Source organism: Podarcis muralis, chromosome 4, assembly GCF_964188315.1.
Source record: "Podarcis muralis chromosome 4, rPodMur119.hap1.1, whole genome shotgun sequence".
NCBI lineage: Eukaryota > Metazoa > Chordata > Lepidosauria > Squamata > Lacertidae > Podarcis > Podarcis muralis.
In genome coordinates this window covers 35,443,703-35,461,828 of record NC_135658.1, presented here as the reverse complement: position 1 = coordinate 35,461,828, position 18,126 = coordinate 35,443,703, and the positions used below count along the sequence as shown (strand labels likewise).

Genomic DNA, 18,126 nt, shown 5'->3' with positions numbered 1-18,126 from the left:
GTTGACACTGAGCTGCTCTAGCCATATCAGAAATTAGAAGGGGCATATTTACGTGTGTCCAGAAAGTTATGATTAAGCTGCAGTAGGGCACGTCAGTATTTGTGTTGTTGTGGCTCAGGTTCGAGTCAGTGTTATTCCTGCCACATTGCCATGAAACAAACCATAAAAATAACACAAAATGTCTGATGTAGCTTTACTGAATCACAGTGACCACCATTTTTAAATTTTGCGAGCATTTCAAGACATTTCCCCCCCAGGTTAGCAGATTTCATTTTTTTCAACTTTGTTTATACCGTCTACCAATGAATTAATAGACTAAGGGTATATATTGCATGTTTTCCACCTTAGATGCAGCTGCCAATGTTCCACCACCTGATGTGGTCTCAGTTGAGAGTCCTTCAGAGAGTACCACTGACAAAATTGAAGACACAGAAGTATGTGTAATGAGCTCCTTGTTAGACTGGTTTTGGGGATAAGAAATTGTATTCACTTTTCATTCACTTTTCCTTTCTAGATTTGTCAAGCAGTTTATGTGGAAGAACAGCACACAAACTGAAATAACAAAACAAATAAGTAAATAACTCCAACCAATAAAAATGCTTCTTAGTAAAAATGTCTTTCATGTTTAAGGCACTCTCTAGAACAGGCTTTCTCAACCTCGGGCCCCCAGGTATTTTTTGGCCTACAACTCCCATGATTCCTAGCTAGCAGGACTATTGGTAAGGGATGATGGGAATTGTAGTCTCAAAACATCTGGAGGGCCGAGGTTGAGGAAGCCTGCTCTAGAAATTATAGTGAGCATATGACTCCCCTGTTACAACTGTTCCAATGGCTATCAGTCTGTTTCCAAGCACAATTCAAAGTGCTGGTTATGACCTATGGAGCCCTTTATGGCTTAGGTCAAGGTTATCTGAAAGACTGTATTGCCTCATACAAACCTGCCTGGGCTCTGAGACCTTCGGGGAGGTTCTATCTCTCTATCCCACCACCCTCACAGGCACACTTGGTAGGGACCTCGGAGAGGGCCTCCTTGGTGGCTGCTCCCATAATCTGGAACTTCCTCCCCACCTAGAGGAGTAAGACTGGCTCCTTGTTGTGTTCCTTGTTCCAACAGGCTTTGGGAAACTGACTGCTTTTAAGGCAAGAGTTGGTGCTGTGGTGATTTTATTGTAATTATCTTATGTGATCATTTTGTGTGTGTGTGTGTGTGTGTGTGTGTGTGTGTGTGTGTGTGTATGGGAGTGGTTGCTTTTTATATGTTTCTAAGCTGTTTCTATTTTAGCTTGTAACCTTGAGTCTCTGTTGTGGGGGGGGGGGAGGTGGGATCACAATGATGATGACAGAAGTGTAACCAAGATGATGTGCAACATATGTTTTTATTTCCAAATCCTTGAAGGCTGACACTTTTGAAAATCCAGCACTTTATTTAGAAAGAATTCTATTTATATTCAGGGTTTGATAGCATTTCATAGGATTAAAAGTCTAGAAGGGAGACAAAAGTCATCCAAATTGGTTGGTCCTTACGCCTACAAGACAAATAAGAGACGCAAATACCTTTTCTTTCTTCTCCCCTAACCCCGCCTCCCTCCCTTGATTTAGCCCCATCTCTCCTGATTCCTACTCCCCAATATGTCCTGACATCGCCACTCCCCAGTATCTTCCTTGCTTCACTTTCTATTCTGGTAAGCAGGTTTTGCAGAGTTTTGCATTGTTTCCAAACCTTATAAGAAGTGTTTGACTAGCAATGACAGCTGAATGAAATAAGTGAGTGTTAAGTCGTGGGTTGACATAGCAGCCGGCACAGCGATCTCTTCAAGTAGCTCTTTATTATGGTAAGCTGGAATAGAACTGACAGTGAACAGCTCAGCCGGCCTGTATTTATAGGCAGCCGGCTGTCACATTGTAACCACAACAGCCCAGAGTTCCCGCCTAAAATAACTGCCGCGGACCTGAGTGAAAACTATCTACAGACCTGAGTGAAAACTATAACAGTATCCCCCTGTTGGCCCAGGGTGAAACTACCCTACATAACACCCCTCCCCACCGAGATAAGGCGTTAGTTACAATCGTAATGGTTTCCTTATATACAGCACTACGCGTAATGGTTCAATTAGGTACAAAAGCATATCGGTTACATTTCCCATACTTAGACCAACAGTGATACCTGTCCAACAACATAGTCCTTTAAATGAGTTGGGCGCTTGGAAACTCTGCCAGACCGCCGGGGACTGGTAGCCAAGTCCGGAGGGCCACACAGTTCTCGCTGAGGCTGTGGTGCGACCCTAGGTGGCATTGGAACCAACTCCCCTGGATCCGCTGCTGTGAGTGGAGCCTCCGCAAGTGGAGTGGTCTGAGTCTGTTCTGAGACGGCTTGGTTCGGCTCCACGCTGGCAGTTTGCGAGGGAGGTGTAGGTGGGGCCTCGCCATCTGTACGTGCCTCTTCTGGAGCCGCAAGCGCAGTTGGGGGCACCTCGGTAGTGTCCAAGTCCCCAACCCTGCGCCTAAGTTGGTCTATGTGCCGTCGCCACAAGCGCCCGTCTTCGAGTGCCACCTGGTACGAGCGAGGTCCAGTGACTCCCACTACTGTGGCTGGCACCCAAGGGATGTCCCCCACATAGTTCCGGGCAAAGACCTGGTTTCCTGGGACAAATGACCGTGGTGCGTTGGCACAGCCTGGGGGTTCAGCCACGGCAAAGTCTGGGTGTAGCCGGTCGAGCGGTGACCTGAGGCGGCGGCCCATAAGCAGTTCCGCAGGACTCCTCCCTGTGGCCGCATGAGGGGTGATGTGTTGCGCGAACAAGTATTCGGCGACCCGCTCATGCCAGTCTCCCCGGTCCAGGCGCGCCAGTGCCTCTTTTGTCGAGCGCACCATTCTTTCCGCTTGCCCGTTGCTGGATGGATGAAAGGGTGCCGTTAGGGCATGGCGGATGCCCAGTCCCAAAAGATACCGCTCAAACGTGCCTGACGTGAACTGCGGTCCGTTGTCAGAGACAAGGACATCAGGACACCCATGCGTTGCAAACAGGCCTCGCAGCACCCGGATGACAGCTTCGGTAGTGGTGGAGGGCATCAGGGCGACCTCCAGCCATTTGGAATAGGCGTCCACCACTACCATAAAGGTCCGGCCGTGAAAGGGGCCAGCCAGATCGATGTGCACCCTCGACCAGGGTGTCTTTGGCGTCTCCCAGGTGTATCCCTTAGCTGCCGGTGGTGCAGGCCTCGACTCCTGGCACGCTTGACAGGCGGACACCCAGGCAGTGATGGCATCGTCCATATTAGGCCACCAGACGTAACACCGAGCCAACGCCTTCATTTTGACAATTCCCGGGTGGCCAACGTGCAGAGCCTCCAGGACGCGCTGACGGAGTCCCTGGGGAATCACGACGCGGTCTCCCCACAGCAGACAGCCGCGATGAGCTGAGAGTTCATGTTGTCTGGTTGCGAAGGGCTGGAACTCCGATGCAAAGGGCCCTTGTGGCCACCCCCTCCACACCCAGTTGAGCACCCGGCTGATGGTGCGATCCTGGGCAGATGCGGAGGCCACAGTGGCAGCCGACACAGGCGCTGCCGGAAGATCCTCAATCAGAAGGAGCGATGAAGCTGGAGCCGGGTCTTCCACAAATGCTGGAAGAGGGCAACGGCTGAGGGCGTCGGCATGGCCCATCGATTTCCCCGGGCGGTGGATGAGCCGGTAGTGGTAGGCAGCCAGGAAAACAGTCCATCGCAGCATGCGTGGTGAGAGGACCGGTGGAGTTGGACGATCACCGGCGAGGAGGCCCAGGAGTGGCTTGTGGTCAGTGATGAGGTCAAAAGTCCTGCCATAGAGGTATTCATGAAACCTCTTCACTCCAGCCACAAGTGCCAATGCCTCCTTGTCGAGCTGGCTGTAATTCCGTTCCGTCGGAGATAGTGTCCTGGAAAAGTAGGCGAGCGGTGCTTCTCTTCCATCTGGAAAACGGTGACTAAGGACAGCCCCGATGCCAAAAGGTGAGGCGTCGCAGGCAAGGACCAGCGGCCTGGCTTCACTGTACTGTACCAGCACACTGTCCGAAGAAAGGAGAGCCTTGACCGCGTTGAAGGCCGCCGTCTCCCGATGACCCCAGGCCCAAGGCGTCTTAGTGCTAAGGAGTCGGTGAAGAGGCTCAGCCACTGTGGCTTTGTGGGGCAGGAACATGTTATAAAAGTTCAGCAGCCCCAGGAACGCCTGCAACTCCGTTTTGTTCTTTGGAGTGGGGGCCTGCTGGATAGCGCGGATCTTGGATGTGGTTGGATGAAGACCGGAGGCATCGATAAGATAGCCCAGGAACTCTACCTGTGGAACGGCGATCTGGCACTTCTCCCTTTTTACCTTGAGCCCGGCCTCCTGGAACCTGGTCAGCACGGCACGGAGGCGCTCGAACAGCTGCTGGTGTGAGTCTGCAGACACCAAGACGTCATCAAAATATGGTACCACGCCCGGAAGCCCTTGCAGGAGACGCTCCATAAGGCTTTGGAAGATGCCAGGAGCCACACTCACCCCAAACTGCAACCGGCGGCAACGGAATGCCCCCCGGTGGGTGACGATCGTCTGGGCTTCAGCAGTGGCATCATCGACTGGCAGTTGTTGATAGGCTTGGGCAAGGTCCAGCTTAGCGAAGACCTTACCCTCACCCAGGGAATGCAGCAGGTGTTGGACAACAGGAACCGGATAAGCGTGCTGCTGAAGTGCCTTGTTGATCGTGCACTTGTAGTCAGCGCAGATTCTCACCGACCCATCTGGCTTGACAGGCGTGACGATGGGGGTTTCCCACTTTGCGTGGTCAACCGGCTCCAAAACTCCTTGGGCGATCAGTTTGTCCAGTTGTTCGTCCACCTTAGCCTTGAGAGCAAAGGGAACCCGGCGTGGCTTTAGCTTGATGGGGGCGACTTGTGGATCCAGGCTAAAGGAGATGGGCGTACCTGTATATTGGCCCAAGGTGCCGTCAAAAACCTCGGCAAAGTCTTTGACCAGACCCTCAGTCTCTGCGTTAGAGATGCAGTTGATGCCGGCGACTTCCAGGCCGAGGGCATCAAACCAGTCTAGCCCTAGGAGGCTTGGCCGCTGACCTTCGACCACCACCAACCGGAGCAGGCCCGAAAAATCCTTGAAGGCGATCCGGAACCGGCCAACGCCTACCACGGGAATGTCGTTTCCCTGGTAGTCTCTCAGGTGTACGCGGTGAGAGTCGAGTTGCCTTTTGGACACTCTGGGTACCAGTCTTTTGATGGTGCTCCATGACACGATGGACAGGGCAGACCCGGTGTCGATCTCCATGTCACATGGAGCTCCTTCAATGAGCACCGTGACGTTCAGCTTGCGTCGCGTAGGCGAGTCGGTTTGGCCAATCGTGGTTCCAGACGGGCAGCGGCAGTTGGTGAGAGCGAAACAACTTTCCTTGGCAGACTGGAGTGAAGACTTGGACTTGCGAGTCGATGAAGGGGGGGTGTCAGACGGAGCCGATCGGCAGACCTTAGCGATGTGGCCCCTTCTGGAACACCTCCTACAGATGGCGTCTCTGAATCGACACTTGGCACGGGAATGGTTGCCTCCGCAGCCAGCACATTCCGGTTGGCCCTTGGACTTCTGTTGGAACTTCCTGCGCTCCCGCTTTGTCTGGTGCACATCATCGTCTTCACTGGAGGATGCCTCCTCACTGCTGGCCTCTTCATGATGCACCGGAACGGGCTCCCTAGCAAGACGCAGGCTGCTGGACTTGCGGATCTCCTGAGCGGAGCGTTCAGCAGCTTCTGAGGCCACAGCCTCCTCAATGGCTTTCTGTAGCGTGAGGTCTGGCTTGGCTAGGAGACGCCGTTGCAGATGGATGTCCCGGACCCCGCAGACGATTCGATCCATCAGGGCATCGTCTAAGTCTCGGAACTCACAGTGCATTGCAGCCTGTCGCAGGGCGGTGGTGTAGTTGTTGATTGACTCCCCCTCTGCCTGGTTCCTGTGGTAGAACGCATGGCGGGCAGCAATCTTGGACGGCTTTGGTGCGTAGTGGTTGCGGAGCTTCTCTTGGATCGTGTCCCATGGTGATGCCTGGACTGCTTCAGGCGCAACCAACGCTCGGGCCGTCGCAAACACCTCAGGCCCACAGAGGCTGAGGAATAGGCCCCGCTTCCGATCCTGTGATACTGCTGTCAGTTCGTTGGCTTGGAGGTAGCAGTCGAACCGAGCGAGGTAGGAGTCCCATGATTCAGAGGCTGGCGCAAACGGCGGTAGAGGCACAAGTGAAGCCATGATTCCGATGCCGGCGTGAAGGGCGATGGATGGAACACAGTGCTCTAGCCAGAACAGTCAGCTCTGAACTGGTTCTGCCCAGTGATTTCGCTCAGTGATTTCGCTCTGTGATTCAGCTCAGTGATTCAGCTCAGTTCAGAGGCTGGCCGCATCTGGCTGTGCTCTGATGTCCATCCATCCCACCCTCGTCGCCAGTGTTAAGTCGTGGGTTGACATAGCAGCCGGCACAGCGATCTCTTCAAGTAGCTCTTTATTATGGTAAGCTGGAATAGAACTGACAGTGAACAGCTCAGCCGGCCTGTATTTATAGGCAGCCGGCTGTCACATTGTAACCACAACAGCCCAGAGTTCCCGCCTAAAATAACTGCCGCGGACCTGAGTGAAAACTATCTACAGACCTGAGTGAAAACTATAACAGTATCCCCCTGTTGGCCCAGGGTGAAACTACCCTACATAACAGTGAGTAAGTACATTATAGGAAACTATGACACTTCCATAGCACCTTTGACTCTTTTTAAGAAACTAGTGTTTGTTTCTAGTCGAGGTGCGGTGGAAACTGAGTCTTATCTTCAGCCACATTCCTATGCCTAAGAGGTAGAAATTTGTAAAGCATTGCACCAGAAACAAGTGGCACAATAGCGCCTTCCTATGTGAAAGGGTCCTTACTTAATTACTGCCCTGCTGGCTCCACCCTCAAGATCACATGACTTCTCTCCACTAACATCACTGAAATAGGTGGGGACCTCTCTTGAAGGACTGCCTATGTAAGTAGGCTTCCCCAGGAACTTGAATCCCGGTTTCCCAGGGGTTCAGCTCCTTGTGAAGCCTACTTGCATAGAGATCTATGCACATAGGTGTAACTGTATGCAGGTGAAAAGCCTAACATGGCAAGTTGGGGCTAGAGCTGATGGAAGCCACCCAGCCTTGAAGGTGGAGCCAGCAATTTAGCCTTGCTGCCCAGTAATGGCATGAGGAACCCTTTGCATGTATAATGAAGGAATAGCCTCCTTCATACTAATTTAAGTTGTTGTTTAACATGTACTGGTGAAAGGATGGTTTCTAACCACAATTCGCTAAGTAAAATTAATTTCTTTTTCATCAGATCAATAATGAGATAAAGAGAGATGAGAAACTGGTGACCCCAGCTCATGAACAGATGGTTGAGTTCAGCATTCTTCTTCCTGAGGAGAAATACACCACTGAGCTGAGCGACCCCTTTACTGAAGAATCCCAGCAACTCTCACGGCAGTTTATTTCTGAAGTAATTGCATTACTTGTACTTTTTTGATATGCTATATATGCCCAGAATTCTTTGAGAAGGGAAATGTGCTTTGAATGTGCTTTAATGGTTTAGTACAGTGGTCCCCAACCTTTTTTTGGCCATGCCCCACCTAATTTTTATTATTCAGAAATTAAACTCCTATTCACGTGGAGGAAGCCTAAAAGGCCATTAACTGTAAATAACTCATTCTCAAATTGCCCTCCTGAAAAATCAAATTGCCCCCCTGTGGGAACCACGGGCTTAGTATGTACATAGTCCAATATATGGAATGAAATATAAATACACTACAGACTACACTTCTCAAAATTTTTGTAGTTTAATTTTAAACTCAGAAAAGTACTAAAATGTATAATATATTACAATGAAATACATTTAGAAATGCATACACTGATATATGTAAATATGTATGTATGTACATGTTTACAAATTTTTGTATTCATGAGGAAATAGAGTGGAAAGGGGACTTAGGAATGTGGCATGCACCAATAGCAGACTAATCCTTCCAGCTCTTCAGTACTGAAACCTTTAGTAACATAGAAAGCTGCCTTATATTGAGTGAGACCATTGGTGCATCTTACTCTGTACTGTCTACACGGACTGGCAGTAGCTCTCCAGGCAAGTGTCTCTTCCTGGAGATGCTGGGGATTTAACCTGAGACCTTGTGCCTACCAAAGAGACGCTCTGCCCCTGAGCTTTGCGGTCACACCCATCCACACACCAACTACAGAAAGGTCTCTCATCCCTTCCTTCTACCTTCTGGTGAAGGAAGTTCTGTGAGCTGAGACTTGTTTTTCTCTGCATCTGGCATCCTTGCTGAAAGAGGTTGGCACTAGAGGAAAACAAACCCTCTGGAATCTGGAAATCTTCCTGACTTCCCCTGCTCTCACAGGATCTGAGCTCACAGATGCAGGTGTGTTCTTTGTGACCTCACATTATTACTGTAACCAAACCTTCCTCATCTCACAATTGTTGCCCTTTCTCATAACCTAACATCTGTTTATATTATAAGCGACATGAATGATTGGTTTTGATCTTTCCCTCCTTATAAAAGCATGTTGGTCTGGGTGACAGGATCATTTTAAGGCGCTCACATGCACGACTGGCCACCTTCCAAATGTCTCTTTAGCTTGGACCTGCCTTAAATTGCCAATAGTGCTTTTGATCACCACTGCCTCTCTAACAACCTTGGCCCAACCTTGTTATTGTGAGATCTGTGAAATAACAGCAACAATTACAGTACACCCCCCCCCCAACTCACCTGGATCATGCCTTGGCAAACCCTTTTGAATTCGATATACTGGGACTCATCTTCTGACAGATACTGTATCATATGGGGAATAGATAAATTCTATCCCACAGCCAAAGAGAACCACTGCAACTGTTATACATGGCCAGATTAGGAGAGACGTCTCAATTTTCCTACGTACGTGGCCAAGTAACGGTGCCATACTATAAACGAAAGAAATGTCTGATCGGACAAAGGCCACTTGGCATCTGAATGGCCCTTTCATCCTTTGCCTAGTTCTTTCTGTGCTTGGACAAAGACACCCTTCCTATTTTGCAGCACTTGGATGGTTTTGATTCTGGGCAAAGTGTGTTTCAAAAGAAGATTTTTTCAAAAATGGAAAGGAATTATTCTGTTGAGATGAAGGGTCAAATTGCTTTTCTGCTTTATTGTGAATGCACATGAAGCAGCCCTTTCCTTGTTCTTCGAGGTGTGGGATGCATTTCTACACTTCCTTTGCTTTTCATTTCTAAAGCTTAGCAGACTTTGCTTTTAGGATTCATAGCTGTGCATAACCTACATTCTATTTAAGTAAACCTGCCTTTTTTCTAAACTGTACTATATTGTTGCACACCTCTCAAATCTAGTGGTGCAGGATTTCCAGAGTTCGGTTTCCTCAGAATGAGGGGCAGCGGAGACTGTGGTATCTTATGAGATATTGTTTATTTGCACATATATACAACCCAAACCTACAATGGAGGGGCTCACAGCATTAACACCCCAAGAAGGTTTTACTTCTTCCATGGCCATGACCTTGGATCTCAGCAGGAATCAGGTATTGGCTCTGCCTCTCAGCTGCCCAGCCTGCTTCCTGCTTCTAGCTCACACACCTCAGCTTTGCCTTTTGTCTTTCCAACTGACACTTGACAGAGCAGGCCGCACCCATTTTTCCTCTGGCACAGAGACACTTCCTTTGTTACTTTGACGACCCATACTTAGCCTATTACCAAGAAACTTGCCTGGCTACTCCAACAATTGAATTCTTGTTGGATTCAGCAATTAGAAGGGAATCAGCCTAGCTGCCCTCTGCAAACTTACAACACTATGTACATAGGGAAGAAATAGCATTGGGTAGTATTAAACGACATTTTTGCACTAGCACAAGGATTAACAACCAAACAATTTCCCCCTCTCCTCCCCCGGTGCACCCCCATGCACATCCTAAATCTGCTCTGGAGAGTTGGGGAGTCCTTGGAACACATTTGGGGGGTTCATGGGGGGAGGAGAAGGGGGAATTGTTTGGTTGCACAACATTGAATACATCCCAGTATTTTAGCGTATTGAAGACCAACTGATAGCTTGATATCCCTTCACACAGTTTATACATTATCCTTTATTGCAGAGGTTATAGTCATTTGCTGCTTAAAAAAGAAAAGAAAAAAGGGGCAGATGTATACTCCAGCCCTCACATAAAGGAGGACACACTGTAAAAGGGAAAATGCTATATCTTTCATGCAACTATTCCTAGAGACTTAGCCTCCAGAACCTGCACTACAATGAGCAATAAGTGAATGTTTAGATGGAACAACAAGTGGAAAGGAGCTATAACCTCCCTCTTGTCTTTCAAATAGATTCAAAATGCATATGAAGGGCTGCCTGGATACAAGAATATCCATGTAACTGAGTTCAGGTATGATATCCTGTAATATAAAAACATTTTTATTCTATTAATGTTGCTGGTACAAAACTTCACATTTATACTGCTGCTGCTGACTTACTCATATGTTTTGTGTTGTGAGTTAGTTTGGTTTCCTTTGTTAGACTGAGGGTGTCTTCATATGTTACATTTTCCAACGTGTAGAAAAGTGACGCCCCATTTATGTCATTTCAAAAAACCCACAATTTTTATACGAGGGAAATGTTCCCTTTCTTCAGACTAGTACAGATTTCAGAACAGTAATTCTAATTATTTACACAGTCCTCCACTGGCCACTATCGAGCACAGCATTACGTGGACCTAAATGCACTTAAGTGGACCAACGATAGGCTGCATGCACATCATGTGTTTAAAGCACATGGCTTCCCTCAAAGAATTCTGGGAACAGTAGCTTACCCCTCTCAGAGCTATACTACACCCTTAACAACCAATAGTTCCTAGAATTCTTTGAGGAAAGTCATGTGCTTTAAATCATGCAAGTCCATTGCTTTATTTCTCTCTCCTCCTTCTAAAAATTATAAAAATGTTAGTGGATGGCATAATTCTGTCTACAGCAGAATGAATCATTCGCATGATCAATTGCTCTGGCCTTCGATACTGTGTTACATTGTTTTTCGGACTGGTTGTGATTGTAAACTGTTTTTAATGTTTTATTTTACACTGCTGTGACGTGGCCTGGAATCTTCTGGTGAAGGGGGGAATATAGTAATAATAATTCATGTTTGTATGATGTTGTGCCTTCTCCACAATCAGCATGTTAGTTTGGGAGATATCCAAACACCACGCTGAGAGTTTCAGGGCTACACTGAGCGTACTGTACACAGTCTAAATTAAAAATGTTCTGTATACCACAACATACTGTAGGCAAGGGCATAATTCTGACTTCACGTAAACCGATAAAAATGAACTGAAATGTATTTTAATTCAAGTTTGCTGCAGTATGGAAGTAGAATAATGATGAACCGTGAACAAATATTTTCAAATATGTGTTCTTTAGCTTATCAGGGGCTAGGGAGGTGCACTGAATGGTAATGCTTACATATGAAATATTTTTCCCCTCCTCACTTCATTTTAACTTCTTGTCTTCCCTTCTCCCCTCACTTTTAGATCTTCTCAGGATGAAAGGTACACAAAACCTTCAAATGCTTACTTGTGTGATAGCTAATTAATTTCCTTCCTTATATGCAGTAGCATCCCTTTCCAGTGAAAAGATGGAGCCAAACTATAGCAGCAGGATATTGTTTGAAAGCTGTTGAGATCAATGCATTTCCAGGTTCTTTATGTTTGTTCATGTGAACAAATCCACTTAGCCTGTGAAAGTTCAGTTCCCAAGTATTTAGCCATTATCAGATTTGGAGAGAAAGATCAGAATGAAATATAATTTGTGACTTGGGTATGGAATCTTTGAAAGAATAGAACAGCAGTAGTACCATTCATCCTTCTCTCTAACAGCTCCTTTCTTAAACATTTAGTGGTGTGGAGGCTCTGTACACTGTGGTTTTTGATGGGGAAGCCATCAGCAATGCCACCTGGGACCTGATTAACCTCCAGTCCAACAAAGTGGAAGACAACGCCTTTCTAGAGATGGAAGATAACCCCACCGTTGTTTACACAGTCAGTGACTTCAGAAATTACATTGCTGAAATCCTTCATAAGAATGCTTTACTTGAGAATGCCTCCTTGAACTTGGACCCCGACTCTCTCCAGCTCATTAATGGTGTGTATTAAATAAGTAATGTCATTTCTGTCCACTTTAAAAATGTGCAACGTCTGCCCCCAGGAATTTAATAGATTGTGACTTGTTATGGGTTTCCTCTTCAAGCTCTTAAACCAAAGCCACTATTTTGTCTCTCTAGATCAAGCCTCATGTATTTGAATTTATGGCCAAGTAGTCCTTGCCCATGTCCCCATTATATGCAGTCCATAGATTATGAGGATGGGTGGCTGAGAAGTGGGCTACAGAGTAAAAAACTGAGCAAGGGAAATGAATTCAGGATGCTAGCAAAGTGATTCATCAAAGAATCTTCTACAGCACTGCAGAGGAGCCTAACACGTCTTGCTTTTCTCTGCAGCCACTGCCCTTAGAACCAATCTGTATATGACATTAGATGTTTCTTTCCATTTCCAGGTTTCCTGATAATTAATCAGTCCTCTCAGTTGATGGATCCCTCAGTTGACACACTCATAGAAACACACTTTAGATGCAAATACACGTTTAACATCACTTCTAGTTTGGCTTTTAGGCAACTCATTATAGTGCAGGTTGCAAATGAACCAAATGTGTTCTAGTATAATTTGAAACCACAGTGGATCCTGGGAAATAAGCTAATTTGCATCCTGTGCTGCTTTCCTCAGTCTCTTCATGCCAGTGGATGTATCTATTCTGTTTGCTCCAGCCACAACTTGGGCATTACTCTAGCATTTCTGGCTCCCTTAGGACTAAGCAGGGTGGGTGTGTGTGTGTGTGTGTGTGTGTGTGTGTGTGTGTGTTTAATATACCCTATTAAGAAAGTACTACACATAAGTCTTAGGAAATATCCAGAACTTCTGTTCTGAAAATAACCTAATCCTTTGCCAGAGGAGACCACAATCTCAAGAAAAGTAAAACTGAAGTGTATGTAACCCGAGGTACCACTGTATTGTTGCTTAGAAGCATGCGTGTTTCTTCAGTGAGATAGGAAATGAAATCAGTGCACTTAAGATCACAAGCAATTTAGAACTCTGTATAAGGTACATGACTGTCTTCCTTGTTACTTGTCTTCACAGTAAAGGAAGTGTTCTCTTCTGTAACAGAAGACCCGACTCGAATTACTGCTAGGCCCATTGATGATGTAAGTTTGTTTTCTTGTATTGGCCTGGTTCAAACATCATGCTAAGCCAAACCTTGGCTTCGTGCAAACATACAAGTGCGCTGGCTGCTGAAGAGGAGACCACATCCCCTTTGCTCATCCCCAGTCACTTTGCTGCAGCCTGTGCTGAGCTAATCTGTAGTTTGGCCTAGCAGTTAGTTTAAACCTGAGCTCATGGTTTAACTCTCCTGTAAAAACCACATGACATAAACCATAGGACGAACCTTGATTGCAACTCGTGGTTCGTCTATAAACAGTTAAAGCATGAGCAGGAATTTGGTTGATATGCTGGACCAAACTATGGCTAAGCTCAGTGTGGTGCAGCAGCAAAATAACTGGGGAGGGTCAAAGGATGCACAATCTCTCTTCAGAAAGCCAAGAGGCTCAGCCATTTGCACTAAGCCATTTTTGTTCTAGCAGTTCTTTGCCCTTTAGCCACTTATGAAGTTAACTGAATAATTCAAGTACAATAAGGTAAAACTCAAATATTTTCTTGGGGGGGGGGGAATCAAAATATTCTCAAATCCTTCATGTAACAATAAGTACTTCATACAGGGTTTAGTCGTTTCTTAGTCATTTAAATTATTTTGGATATATCCATGAAACAGGTACAATATTAGACTGAATATGCTGTCTTGCTGGCAGAAAGCTTTGGAAAATAATTTGTTTTTGCAGAGTGGTATTTCTATCGTATTTTGTAGATTCTTCAAATAGCTTGTGCATAAAAATCCAAACTTGCCAGCATCATATTGCATTTCTTAATGTAGTGTACCATTCTGAGAATTGTTGAATAATATTAGATGCCACAGGAACATCTCTCTGAATTTAAGTAAGTGATGAAGTGTAATTCCTGGCAGACATATGCAAATGCTCCAAATGTTTCTATTGAAAAGTAATTGCTCCCAGTCTTTGTGTTTATTTTGCTACTTGTGTACATTTCTCTAGGTTACATAGTATTATCTTTTCATGGTTTTGCTCACATTCCTTTAAAATGTTAGTTACTCATATGACAGCCAATGAAGATTGGGAGAAGGGTGGGAGTCAGGCATTAAGACAGATCATCTTCTGTCTTCTACAGTGAAGCCCCACAGCTTTTTCAATGAAGAGCAGTGATATGATTGGGAAGTTCTGAGTAGAGGAGTGTGTGTAGGTGCTGAACCTTTTCCCCACTGGCTATTTTATTCTCTGAATTCCCCAGCTGCTTTTCCACTCCACAGAGCTCTGGGTGCATGATTGAAGTAAACATGCATCTATACACTTTTCTAATCATGGAAAATGAGCGATTTGAGCTGGAGCAATTGTGGGTAGGGGAAAGGGTTAAGCAACTTCCTGTAACTTCTCTGCACACTGTGGTTGCTTCTGGAGAGCACTTTACAAAAAAGAGGTGTTGGAGCTTTGTCTGATTACTGTGTAACATCTCTGCCACTAAGACAGCACAGGTTGTTGAAAATGGGAGATTGATTTAACTATATGCAGATCAGAAGCAGAGGCGGAGCTAGCTGCTCCAGCACCCGGAGTCGCACACATGCTGTGCACCCGGGGACAGGGCCAGGGGGGTGCCGCGGTGAGCATCCCAGGGGCAAGACACCCATGGGGTGGAGTGAGCCGCCCGTGGGGGTGGGGTGGAGTGAGCTGCCCATGGCAGGCTGCTTCCTGGGCGGGGGGTGGTGGTGTGAGAGAGGGAGCTACGCCGCTTTGCCAGCAGCCTTCCTTCCTTCCCTCTCCCTTTTGACAGATCAGGGGAGGCTTCACCCCCCCCCCAGGAAGCAGTCCAGGAGCGGGGGGCAATGGCACACTGCCTGCCCGCAACTCCCACGCCTCCCCTGAGCTGTGAAAATGAAGGGGGGAGGCCTCCGGCAAAGCAGCGCAGCTCCCCCCTTTCCCCTGACACCTCAGGGTAGCCGTGGGAGTCGCGGGCGGGCGGGCGGCACACCGAATGTCACCCCCCTCAGTGATGACACCTGGGGCGTTCCGTCCCCACTGCCCCCCTTCCTCCGCCCCTGATCAGAAGTATATTCTGCTCCCATCTCTAAGCTTGGTGGCCAGAGAATCTAGCACTTTCTCCTTCTAGTACTGCATCAACAATGCTCAATGGCATTCAACTAATGGCTACATGGAGATGGATGAATATAAATGAACAGAATGGTAATTAGACACAGTCTAATTAGTTGCCTGCAAAGTGGTACAGAGAATCCCCACCTGCCACACCTGCCACACCTGGTTCTCCAGATGGGACAACACAAATTTATAGATGGTGGCTACATGCATAGACTAGACCCATTGATGTTAATGGATATAAATTAGTCGTGTCCATTAATTTCAGTGAGTCTACTCTGAGTAAGACTAATGTTAGATACAACTTCTAATCAGTAATTTTGAAATTATTGTGTGGTAAACTTCATAGGTCACTTATGGTCTTGGTGTGTAGCTTATTGATGTGGTGGAATGTGGGACTAAGCCTTGGGGTTTATGCACTGTGATTTGTAAGGTAATATGGGCAATCATAATGGCTTATAACCATTATGGATCTGAATTTTAGGATCGTGTTGTGGTATCTGAATGGCCCTCTGCGGATGAGTCAACTGTAAGCAACATCTTGCCACTTGATTTTACCAAGCCAGGTTTCATCTTTGATATCGAGCAGTTCAATGGCAATGAAATCTGGTTAAGACCAGATGGATTTCTGGGCAACTTCAGTTCAACACCAAAAGATACTTTCCTCTCAAAATCTGATATCACCATTCCCCCAGACGATCTGCTCTTTGTGGATGAAAAGCAGAAATTGCATCCTGTCACGCCAACAGCATTAGAGATTGACTCACTTGTGGACTTAGAAAGCATTTCTGATTTGTCTTCATTAGAAGATGGTATGTTATTTTGTCTTGCTTGGTAGCAGCAGAGTTACATGTCTGATCTTAGAAAGCTTGGGGAGTTACTTCCTTTCCAGGGCCCCCTCCCTGTGTAAGCAAGAGTCATTGTAACCTGAAGAGATGATGGCATTTACTGGAGAAAGAATATAATAATAATCTGCCAGGGTGGGGCGGGGAAGAGAATTTGAGTAAATAAAATCCAATAAGCTAAATTTATAAGAACTACTTAACTTTGCATATGTTTATTTGTAGGGCTTGAGGATTCTAAAGAGTTGGAAGAGCTCCTTTTGCCTTCAAGTCCTGCCCCTCACATTGTGCCAAGTGACATCCCACCCACAAGTGATTCTGTGACTCCTCTTGCTCCTCTATCACCAGTGGCCTCTGTATCAGCCATAGAGCCTAGCACTAAAGAGCCATTACCGACAATTTTTGTAGAAAAGGAAACTCTGCAACCCACTGTATATATAGAAGACCACGTAGATGACTATGCTTCTGGTTCAGGACAAGAACCACAAACAAGCATATGGCCTTGGTATAGACCTACATTGGAGACAGAGGGATCGGGTATATATGACTACAAGGAAACAGATTATATATTGCCTTCCTTAAAGGACTACACATCTAAAGACCTCCCAGATGAAGTCGTATCTCTGTCATCTCTTGAAATAGAAGGCCCTACAGTAGAAAGCGTTATGGCAACATTGACTGAGACCTACAGCATAATACAACTGGAAGATTCCAGTGAAGATCGTGAAATCGTTTCTGAAATAACTGGAATTCAAGACCAAAGCATAACAGAACTGTCATTACAATACATTACAATAACACCACCTGATAGCTTCTCTCCATGGAGTGCGCTAGATAAACCAGAAATAATTTTAACAGCAAAACCTTCTGGGGAAAGCCCAGTGTTGGATAATTTTATAGTAGAACAGCAGATCCCTGACACAACGGCTCAAGAGGCCTCTGGATCAATTGCTCTGAAGCCTGTTGTTACTCCTTCTGCTGAAAGTTCTACCCATCAGCCTGCAGCTGAAGTCACAAGTTCAATAGCATCAACTTATTTTGAAATTTCAACCTTGGTACCTTATTTAAAAGACATGACAACTGACCCCAGTGACTTCACTGGAGAGTTTGGTACAGTCCTAATCACTAATACTCCTCCTAGCAGTTTTGACAGTGAAGTAAGCTCTTCCTCAACTCTGACTCTTACAGAGTATTCTGTCCATGCCCTCTCTGACAAGCCCACCACACAGCCAACTGTAGTTCAATCCACAGTTATCCTAGCAGAATTGGAAAAAGATTTGATTGCAAAAGATCTGGAAGTTACAGAACAGGACCAAGGAAGACATATGACTGAAAGTCATGTGGAGCTTTCTACAAGTGCCCATTCCACAGAGATGGCCAGTGTAGCTGGGGCAACTCATGAAAACCTCAGCAACGTTACTGTCCCTGCACGCGCATTAGTGGTATTCTTTAGTCTTCGAGTTACCAACATGATGTTTTCAGAGGACTTGTTTAATAAAAATTCCCCTGAATATAAGGCCCTTGAACAGAGATTCTTAGAGCTGGTAAGATATAGTCTCAAACTGAGTTTTTTTGCCAGGGCGCATTTAGCATGTGAGCAGCAGACCAGAGGCACAGGGTTGTTCGAAACACTTTTTGCACAAATGATTACAAGCCAGTCACATTACATTAGATTTTTGTTTACTACAGTGACTAAAATGCACCTTGATCTGCTGTGATAGTTTGCATTCAGCTACTTCTATTCAGATTTATTATTTCCTCTTTTAGACTACACCTATGTGGCAAAACAAAATATCAAATGAAATTGTTAAGAATACTTATTCCTGCCCATACTAATGGCAGAGTTGCAAGCTTCATTCCGCTTGCATGCTAACTAAACATTAAGGCATACACAGGA

General features: G+C 46.2%; 1 protein-coding gene across 1 annotated transcript in view; it reads left to right on the top strand.

Moving 5' to 3' along the window:
• The window catches only part of IMPG2 (interphotoreceptor matrix proteoglycan 2), a 63,913-nt gene that overhangs the window by 38,868 nt on the left and 6,919 nt on the right, over positions 1–18,126 (top strand). The window contains exons 7-14 of the mRNA XM_077927180.1: positions 349–434; positions 7,362–7,520; positions 10,398–10,456; positions 11,591–11,608; positions 11,956–12,200; positions 13,250–13,314; positions 15,872–16,199; positions 16,455–17,773. Of these exons, the coding sequence (XP_077783306.1) occupies positions 349–434; positions 7,362–7,520; positions 10,398–10,456; positions 11,591–11,608; positions 11,956–12,200; positions 13,250–13,314; positions 15,872–16,199; positions 16,455–17,773 (2,279 nt within the window). The remainder of the gene's footprint in view (positions 1–348; positions 435–7,361; positions 7,521–10,397; positions 10,457–11,590; positions 11,609–11,955; positions 12,201–13,249; positions 13,315–15,871; positions 16,200–16,454; positions 17,774–18,126) is intronic.